At 43.5% G+C, this 10,297-nt stretch overlaps 1 protein-coding gene across 2 annotated transcripts in view; it reads right to left on the bottom strand.

Moving 5' to 3' along the window:
* Positions 1 to 971: 971 nt before the first annotated feature.
* The window catches only part of RIPOR2 (RHO family interacting cell polarization regulator 2), a 61,915-nt gene continuing 52,589 nt past the window's right edge, over positions 972 to 10,297 (bottom strand). For both annotated transcript variants that reach the window (XM_048073484.2, XM_013181143.3), the window contains 7 exons: positions 10,020 to 10,155; positions 8,943 to 9,104; positions 8,147 to 8,305; positions 6,948 to 7,150; positions 5,453 to 5,536; positions 3,623 to 3,713; positions 972 to 2,602 (listed from right to left, as the gene is read on the bottom strand). In XM_048073484.2, coding sequence (XP_047929441.2) covers positions 2,502 to 2,602; positions 3,623 to 3,713; positions 5,453 to 5,536; positions 6,948 to 7,150; positions 8,147 to 8,305; positions 8,943 to 9,104; positions 10,020 to 10,155 — 936 coding nt within the window. In that variant the 3' untranslated portion in view covers positions 972 to 2,501. The remainder of the gene's footprint in view (positions 2,603 to 3,622; positions 3,714 to 5,452; positions 5,537 to 6,947; positions 7,151 to 8,146; positions 8,306 to 8,942; positions 9,105 to 10,019; positions 10,156 to 10,297) is intronic.

The following is a 10,297-nucleotide window of genomic DNA, read 5'->3' as shown; positions in this document are numbered from 1 at the left end:
AAGTAAGCTCATCTAACTAAGCAATGGATCAGAATGCAGTACCTGTGGTCTGATGACTTCATTGCTTTTCCCTTAGCAAAATTGTGTTCTGCTCTGTGATGCAAAAAACTATAACCAAGCAAGCTTTTTGGTAGGTGTTATATATTGTAGGAGCTTTTGTGTGATATGGGAATATAAGAACATTCCAGATTTCTTTCTAAACAGTATGCTTCTTGCTGATGCTCTGGGATGGGAGCAGGGGTGTGCACATTTGGAAAAATTGAAGAAGGAACATTGAGAGGACGTAGTCTTCACCTTGATTCCAAAATACTATTTTAGTTTAAAACTTGCTTTTATTTAATGTGCTTTGGTTCACCTCAGAGGTACAACTAAGCAGTAACTTTCACTGTTGTTTCATCCCCCTATTTTTCCTACCTTTCTGGTTTGTCTCTCTTCCATTTTCTAAAATAGTTTGCTGCTTACCTTCCCTCGGCCAGCAGAAAAATGAAAATGCACCACTTGTGCATACTAAAACATGAGCCAGTATTGCACCATTTCTCCCACTGCTCAAGAAGATGCAGTTCTGTCTGCCCTCATACAGGTATCTTTGCTATGTGTATTGTTCACTTGCTCTAATTTTTATTGTTTTGTCAGATCTTAATGTTCTTCCAAGTCTTAACATTGATATGTTATAAAACAAAGTATTTCTACTCTGTAGGAAATCTAGCAGTTGACTTCGTATAATTTAGCTCAACTTTTTTTTGTATTATAAAATCTTGTGGTTATCAGGCTTGAAAAGACAAGTATTCCCTATAGGTCTTTTCCCCTAATATAAGAAAGAAACTTTGGGTTTGCCCCAAATCCAGTTCCAACCAGGTAGTTACTACTGCGCTACCTACAAGGGTGGGAGGTGATTTCCACGATAGTTTGATGGTTACATGAGCTTCACAATGGAGAGGTTGCTGGTAGAATGAGGGACTATACATATGGAATGATGTGCTTAGTACTTAAAAAATAATCTTTATTATAACTTAAACGTGATAGGAAATAAGGTGAGTACAAATGCCACAAAACTAAAGGCAAAAAAAAAAAAGTCAGTACAAAAGAACACCTTGGAAGAATTCAGCTGATGGGACAAGTGTGGTACAAAACCCAGAACATGGTTATTTCACCTTCTGTATAAAGAGTCTATATCCCTCAGTAAACAAGTAAGCATTTTGACCTGTACAAAATGTACTTTTTTAATTAAAGGAAGAATATATGTATTTATAAATATACAGATATGTACATTGTTGTAACATTCACAGTTAAAAAAAAAAAAAACAACAAAAATCCAACAACAACAAAACCCAAAACAAACTCTGCCTGCCAACGTGTTTGGCGCACAAGGCTTCCTTTTGATGTGAATTGTTTGCAATCTTTTCTATGTAGTCTATGCAAATTTGGATACTTTAATTGACATCTAAATAGCATTTCATGCATAATGAACACAGTACAGGAACACTCTTCTGTTAAATCCTATTTACCTCCTCTGTTATCTTAAGGCTTATAATCAACAGCTTGAAGCACTGTCTTTCTTTCTTGCAGTGAAGGGAGCAAATGCATTCAGTTCACACTGTTTATTACTGCCTCCAAGGTCCACTTTAGTTTGTTCCAGTTCTTTATATTGAAATCGCTCTATAGAAGCTATCCTCCGCTAATTAGAGTGTATGAAATCCAATCCTGCTTGTAACTTGCAGGACAGAATGGCTGTGGGGACTTGTGCAATTAGCTGTACTCACTACTTCTTGGAATAAATAAATGCACGTTACCTTTTCATTTAGTTTTTCAAAACCTACGTGGTTGTTTGATCCCCCTCACAAATCTCTGGATTAATAATGGCTCATTGCTGGAGGGCAAGAGAAAGGAAATAAAAGACCAGCAGGGGCATTTAGAATGAGTCACTAAAGTGACACCTTCAGGAGTTTACATCACACTGTTTCTGGAGGCAAAACTTAAAAAAACTTGCTCTATATTTCAGGACTGAGACAGCAAAGTGGTGTGGGCCACTGGAGTGTTGCTGTGGACACTATGAGGCAGTATATGCTTGGCTCGGAGTTGCAGAGAAAGCTGCTTTGTAGTTCTGCGCAGGTAGCCTCCTACGAGTCCATTTCAGATATATATCATGTCTCAAGCTTTCACAACAACTTCAAGAAAGTAAATATAATACCCAATAAAATATATGAAGATGCCAGATTCTAAAAACCCACAGAAGTTTGCTTGAATAACTGCAATTACGTTACTACAAATCAGTCAAGAAAGTATGGTTCCTCAGCATCCAACCGTTCCATCATAAGCTGCAAAGAGGAGCCACTAGGAACTCTTCAGCTGGATTTTAGATTTTGCTTTTCCTCAAAGATGTGAATTGCTACATTTGGGGACATTCTCACAGAATTCTTCAAAGTATTCCTTCTACTTCACATGCTTAATTACAGCTCCATCCTACTTTCACGACTGTTAAAGTTAGGCAGGTTCTTTTCCACCTAAAAACCTGTAGTAGCTTCAGTTCCACGTCGACTTCCAACTTTGACAAATTCCCGGGGGAATTTGTCCAGCTGTTCGTATGCCAGTCTCCCATCTTCACCTGAACACAAAACGTTAAAGCATAATAGCATGCTGTATCATTGCCATGCAGCATTTAAACTACTGGATTCTCTGCTGTTAGAAAAGACTGACCTGCCAGTAACTGCTTTCCCTTCTTAAAATTTCTTATATTGTTGAAGGCAACTTCAGAAATTAATTGGAAAAATTAAGCGTGCTTCTCAAGGTGTTACTTAAGGGTTACTTGGAAAAAACAATGTTCAAATTACTCCTTAATTTACTCTTCTAGTTTGCTGATTTTATTCAGAGCAAAACAGAAGCAGCTGTGGCTTGTATGATTAGATAGCAGTATCTGTAAACTTGTTTTACTAAATGACCTACAGTGCTCAGCTGCAGCTGCAATGTGCTTGAGGCGGATGTTGTTTATCTGCTTCTAATTTAGACAATATAAAGTTTATCCTGTTCTCGCTTCCTGGCACTTTAAAGAAGTGACTCTAACCACATCTCCATATGAGATGCAGGACACAGATGCTGCTCTTCTACATCAGCACGGCATTTCTGGGGTAGCAATCACTGCATCACTGCTGCTTGTGGAACTAACAGAACATCAAACACAATCACAGTAGCTATGTGATTTCTAGGATGAACGTGAAAGGAGGCCGTGGTATACCTCAGAGAGACATCAATTAGGATATAAGCAGGTATAAAAACAGGCCAGTCACTCTCTTTCCTTGTACGGTTTTCCTTAATAAATGCATTGTATGGAATATTTGTTCATTTTTCAAATTAACTATGAAGTATTTCTTTTGTCAACTTCTCCTTTGCTATTTTTCCTTTTCTACTTCCTCTTCCAGAGCCAGACAGCTCAATTTCTTTCCTTTTGGTTCATTTTAATGATTTCTAGAATGAACAATTTATAAGAACATATATTTAAAACTTGTTTAAGTTTCTAGGTAACACGTTTTTCTTCATTTTAGAATCTCACACTTGTGTCTTGCAGGCATCTTACATGCTGCTTAGTCAAAAAAGAAAATGAAGTACTGCTCTAAAGCAGGCAACTCACCAAGTGAGAGCAGGGTTTCAGATGCAACTTTTCTGATGTCTTCATTGTCAGACTGGCAGAGCGTGACCAGCATTTTAATACTCTCAGTAGCCTGGAAATTGGAAAGAGAACCATATTAATACTGCATGTTACACTGTGTTTCAGTTTCAGAACGTTGCATTGAAGGATTGATCATCCTCTGCGTTTCCTTTCCCACTCTCTACGCAAATGCCATCTTGCATCCTTGGGCTCATCCTGAAAGGGTTCACCAGGCACTGGTACAAACCACATTTCATGACAGCATCCCCACCCCCCTGCCCTCACCCTCTTCATGTAGGGTGAGGTCTCTCGCTCCACCAGCTTCAGCCAGGAAATTGTGTAGGGTAAGCTGCTGGAGCACCAAGCTGTGAGTGTTCACCTTTTTGCAACACCAACATGGGAACCTCCATGCTTCAGGCATTGAGCCTAGAGGAGGGCCTTGCTGGGAACATGGGGAATGCAGTTTTCAGAGGTTCCCCTGAGGATGGGCATCTAGGAGAAGGCATATTTTCTACTATCAGTGCAGTCTCTCTAAATTTTCTACCCTATGCTCTACAACCATAAGTATCACTGACCAGCCACACCTGACACTTTTGGCTGGGTGAGAGGCTATGGGACAAGGCCATAAATGTGCCAAGGTACAAGTATGGCAGTGGGAAGGACAGGAGACAGGCAACAAGGGAATGTTTCACACTGAGCATGTCAAGCCTGGAGGTCTGAAAAGCCTGTTCTCACCAGCATAACTGCGTCTATAGCAACATTTTGGCTGGCCAGCCAAGTCACTTGAGTATTTCTGTAGGCTCCTCACTGACACCAGTGATGACCAACATTTCCACATTTTTGCCTTGCCTCTGCTATTTGGGGAAGAAAGCAAGGAATGATCCTGTTCTGCTCTGCGACAAAAATGTTAGGCCTTCGGAGAGTGCAGCTGTCATGGTGTCTCTAGACGTTATTTAATATGACAGGAATAGCACTGAGTGAAAGGGAAAGGGCAGGTGGCATGCCACGTGGAAGAAGCTCTGAGCTACAGAGTCAGTATCTGTGTAAGATCTGTTGATCCAAGAGCCATAGGTGGGCCCCGCGATGCTCCTGATCGAGGCTTATCTACCACAGCCATTAGATCTCATCACTCTGTATTGAGCTTGACTAAGGGTAAGTCTGCATGGATTGCATAGTGGTGACTGCACCTTTATACTGAAGTTAATGATGGAGCCAAGCAGCACAGAGTGTGCTGTGATCTGCAAAACCTCTTGGAGATGCAGGCTGGCACCTTGCGTGGTCAATCTGAGTTCCATGCTGAGGATGAGACTGCAATTGGGTTAGATCATCTACATGCGTGGTAGCCACCTACCAGTTGTAGCCTTCACATGTAATAATATCTTCTAGGAAGGCTTTAGCTTTTTTTCTGAAGATCCCAGAAGATGGAGGTCTGTTCCCTCAGTAATATTTTTTGCAGTAATTGCCATTCTCACTGTTCAGGATGCATTGAGACACACTGCTTGACTTACATCTCTTTGGCTCCCATTTCCACCACTGACTCTTGGTCTGCATTCTCCTGAGAGACCAAAAAGCACCACTGCACCCTGTATGCAGCAGAGGTGTAATGCCCCTTGACATCGCCTCCAAGAGACTCCTGATAGCATCTTGTTCAAGGAAAAACAGTTTTACATATATGCTCAATATTGGATTATGTGTTGGACAGTACCAATTCTGGCGGTTGCTATTGCAATTTCTATTTTGTCGTTTGCACCTCTCAGTTGTCCTTTTGTTAAAGTAACACCACATGCCACAACCGAATCCCTTGTCTCTTACCTTGAGGTATCTTAGAGCCAGGCAAGCTGCCTTCTGCAGCTGGAGGTTGGGCTGGGTTAGGGCTTCACAGTAATAAATCAAGGCCTGGAAACAGATAAAGAAGAGTAGCCATGAAAATGTCTGTGGCTGCGTGGCATTGCCACCCTGATGGACAGAGAGGGCTTGCTGCCCTTCTCCTGACGGTGTGCAGGTGGGACCGAGGCACAGCCCTGGCTGCAGGCGAGGTGATGGGTAACTCCTTACAGCAGCTCCAGGCCAGGCCACTCGTTACAGCTCCTTGGGAGTGTGTTGTCTCGGGCCAGTTTTTGATGAGTAAATATTCACATCTGTGAGAAGCACAGTCTGGCACCCCTGGGGGCCTTTCTACATGAGTCAGTGAAGAGCAAGTGGGACCTGAGGTCTGAACAGCACAGGAGCTGACCCCTGAGTAGGTCTTTCTAACGTAGGGGTAGTGAAGAACAGGACGGGATGGAACCCCAAGGGACTGAAAGGAACGATTACAAGGTTGGCAAGAGCTGCTAGACCACTTTACTCCTTGGCCCTAAAAATTACTAACTATTGCTGAGCAAAAAAAAAGTGTGAGCAGCTGAACTTGGTGGCTGTTGGGTGCATAATGCCTTCATATGAGGCACTTTGTGGTCTTTCCCGTAGGTAGTGAACCCGCTATCAACTACATACATCCGTTCCAGGAGAAGGTTGTTTTTCCCTGACATGCTGCCTCCATGAAGCTGGGGAGCGGGAAGGGTGGCATGAGATACCAAGAGGTTGCAAAAATGGAAAATAAAATGGGAGGGCAAGCAAAGATTGGTCTGGAGTGACAGAGAAGAGCAGCAAAGAGTGAGCTCCTTTATTCTCCTCCCTGTGCCTTCTTTCTGCCACCTTGCCTCTTCCAACTGCCCTTCCTGTCGCTCAATCCTGACCAGGAACAAGAAGATAGTAGAGAAAGGTCTGCCATGAACAGGTAGAAAACAACCCCTAATTCCCTCATATTCCTTTTCTCCCATCTCTTTAATTTCTGTGTTTAATCTGGCCCTGCTTGTTGACTAGTATCTGTGCTAGACCCCAGTCTTAGTTGGAAGATCCCATAGATGCCAGATTCCTTTGGAAAACAAACAAACAAACAAACAAAAAACCCCCTGAAGCCTATGTCTTTGTGCATTGATGATGCTGGAGCCTTGCCATGAAGCCAAGCCTGAGACAGGACAGCAGAAATGTTGAAATGTGGAAGACAGATGGAGACTGCAACATTTGTTAAGTATGTGCACAATTTTGGTTTGGTACCTGTTTAGTATAATGACAGGTAGAAGCAGACTGGCATAATGACAGAAATAAACCTGCCTATTTGCAGAAGAATTAGGTGGAAAATCCCTCTGGATCAGTTTAAATCAGGCTTGGAGCAATTATTTTATACATGTAGATGTTTGAGACACACAGGGAGAAAAAAAGTCATGATTATACTGGTCCCTTGTGTGATCGGTGATTTTCTGCCACTTACCTTCTCCCTGAAGTGCTTGTTTTCTGCAGTAGCTGTCAAAAGTGACGCCACAGTCTCACTGACTTCGTTTTTATTTTCATTGAGAAGTAAAGCCAAAGCTCTCAGAACTTCTTGCTGTGGTGGGAGGTTATTGGAATTTATTTTGGCCACGTTTTGATGCAGTTTTCCGTCCTTCACGGACTGCAGCATCTGAACCACAGAGGCTAGAAGTGCAAGAGGAAGGTCTTTGTTACTAGTTTCATCCTTTCAGTATTTCAGATTGTTCCTTTCCCCACCATCAGTCCTCAATTTTTACTACACACACAAAGGACAGATGAAAAATCCCCGTCTGGGCATTGCAGCATTGTGTTGTGTCTGCACAGGGAACCGTCTGGGCTTTAGGTTGGGACGGTTTCTCAGATATTCTTAAGGAGGGTATGAGTAGATGGGCTAGATGGGATGCTGTGGCACTTAAATCCTCACCAGAACAAGGGAAACCCAGTATCCTAGCTAATGTATTGACTTCCAGGGCATCTTTGTGAGAGTTTTTCCTAGGAGATTGTTGTCTCCCACCAAAAGCCAGGGCTAATGTGTTTCAGGAGTGAGCTGAAGTGCCTTTTTCCTTCCAGGCTTTTGAGGAAAAGCTCTCCCGTGTGCCCAAATAAAAGGGAAAACTAGGCAAGGTTCCTCAAACTGCCTCTCAACTCGAAAAGAAGAAGACCTGGCTTGCCAGGAATTGCACTCTAGCGTGCTCGGTGGAGAGTTTGCTTCCCTCTTTAGATCTCGGAGGCAGAGCCTGCCATCGACTGAGGTGCTGTGATCCCTCGGCTCCCGAGAAGAGCTCAGCACTTCAGAAAACATCTCCACAAAGGATGATGAAAGACTGAAACTCCATCAATGCTGTGGGCACAGAAAACTTCCTAGGCCTTGGGCCTGGCCCAGCACTGTCAGCTGTTTCCTAAAAAGTAACTCTTTCAGTATAGTTTTTTTCTCATTCAAATTTGGAAACAGAAGTGACAGAGGGTGTATCTGCATCAGCACCTTCCCTTTGATATGTACAAGTGTTCGGGTGCAGTCAGACTTGGCAACCAAGGCACTTCCTTGCCCCCTTTCCTCCCTCTTTTCTAAAATAATCCTCAGGCCTGAACTGTTTTGTGCTGAGCACAGGAAGATGTCAATGCATTTATTCCCCGTTAGACGCTATATTTTGTATACTCTACCTTCTTTTGCAAGCTGCAGCAAATAGCTTCCAAGATCATTAACGCTGTGGCTTGCAAAATAGTTGTAATACTGAAAGACGGTGATGATCTCTGAGGACATGGTGGAGTAGAGGACGGGCTCTGTCCGGTCCAGGATCTGAGACACCAGGATGCGGAAAACTGCAGGCAGCCACGGATAAAAGGACAGGTTAGTGAGAACAAAGCTGCTGGCATTCCTGCCTGAGTGTGTGGCATGCAGAAAGCTAGTCTCAGACACCGTCCTGGAGAGCAACAGGGAGGAAACCACTGCCCTGGGCGGGCACATGCCCACCTCTGAGCAAGTCAACCCTGTTCCAGCCCAGGGAGAGCTGGTCAACATAGCTGGAGCTCGAGATGTGGTACATCCCACCCCAAACAGCAACCTATCTTCAGGCAGACATACTTGAATGCCTATAAATTTCATCCCAGTGAACTGTAACAGGGCACAGACATTACATAGATAGGATTAAGTAAGAGGATTCCTATGTCATGGTATCACTTACAAATCTGTATTTGGGAATATGCTTTCCAATTACCCGATAAACCTTAAAATGATGTTTTCTTTTCACCTTTTTCTCCTATTCTGATCTGATTATTTCAGGCCTAAACTGTTTCAAGAATCATTGAATTAGTTTCCAAATGGGATCTTGGAGTCATGCCCAAACAGACCCCAAGGGGTTGGAAAAGAAAGCACTGAGAGCTGAGTAAAGCCCAGTACGCAACTGTTCTCCATTTTGATGACAGATAGCATTTTTTTTGCAGCAGCAGCAGGTGGTACCTGTTTCTGCAAGCCCTGGACATTCCTCATTCACAGTGGTGGCAAAATTAATATCCAGCTGCTTCATCATCTTGTCTGCAGATGTGTGATACACTCCTGAAGGACCGGTACATTTCATCCAGAAAGCCAGCAGCGACAGCTTCTTGTGGAACTCTGGGATTGCTGCAGGAGAAGACAAAAGGAACGATGAAACAAAGCTGTGCCAGGAGCACTGCCTTCCTAAATAGAAAAGGTGATAGGAGTGGAGGAAATCCACCCCATCCCGCTGATGGATGGTAGGTCACCCTGTGTCTTTACCTTCACAGAGTGTGGTCACATGCTGACCCCAAATTTGCCATTTCCCGCAGGAAGATGTGAGAAAATGTGCTCCTGATCCAGTTCTGGGCACTGATGTCTCATCCTTTTAAATACCATGAAATACTAGGGGAAATACTGGGAATACAAATGGTCTGCATGAGGCTGGCCCTTGTCCTAGCGTTGGGTAACCTTGTCCTCTGTGGCCTTGGGTAAGTCACTCAATTTTACCTTAATTTTCTGATGAAGTAAACACACCACGGTATATTTACCCATCCTGCCAGAGTACTCATGAGGGTGAATAACTACGTGTTTGCCAGACTCTTCCAAGGTATTAAAATAAATGCAACAACAACAAAAATATCTAAATAGCTCTCCACAGAGATGGCTAAAAATAGTCTTTGGGATAAACTGTTTGAGGAATTGTATTACGCCTTTGATGGAACAAGGCAGATCCAATCTTCCCTCGGGAAAGAGAGGTGGAGGTCAAATTTGGGTGGCAGAGGTGGCAGCACCCCCACCCCACTGCAGCTATTACCCCTGTCCATCACGCAGGATAAGGATGCCTTATCACCTGTTTATTTCTGGATAGCAGTGCTTAAGACAGAATAAGGCCCCTGATCAACTTCTGTGACTGCTGCTTCCGTTTGTAACTGTGAGATGTCCCTTGCTGTGGTGGCGTTTCCCACAGTCACAGCGAGCTCTGTGCAGCGATTATTTCAGCAGGCACACACGCCCAAACAAAGCCTTTCCAGAGGAAATCCCCTGAGACTTGTCTCTTACCATCGGTAAGGGAGGTAATGTTTCCCAAGTTCTCGGTGCTGATCTCTGCAATGTTCTCCATCACGAGGATCTGCCTAGACAGCTTATCCAGGAGGTCTCTTGCCACAAATGGTGTTTTGCTGGAGAACACAATTTGCTGATGGAGACAAGCGGGAAAGGAAGAACAGGAGTCATTGAAACCTCAGAACAAAACCTCCAAAAGCTGCTAGCTGCTACCTGAAGAAACGCAAAGGCAAATTCATTGCCTGCAATCATAGGATCTCCTTAACCTCAAATGT

The sequence above is a fragment of the Anser cygnoides genome, chromosome 2, assembly GCF_040182565.1.
Source record: "Anser cygnoides isolate HZ-2024a breed goose chromosome 2, Taihu_goose_T2T_genome, whole genome shotgun sequence".
Classification (NCBI taxonomy): Eukaryota; Metazoa; Chordata; class Aves; order Anseriformes; family Anatidae; genus Anser; species Anser cygnoides.
This window is presented reverse-complemented; position numbering and strand designations above follow the sequence as displayed.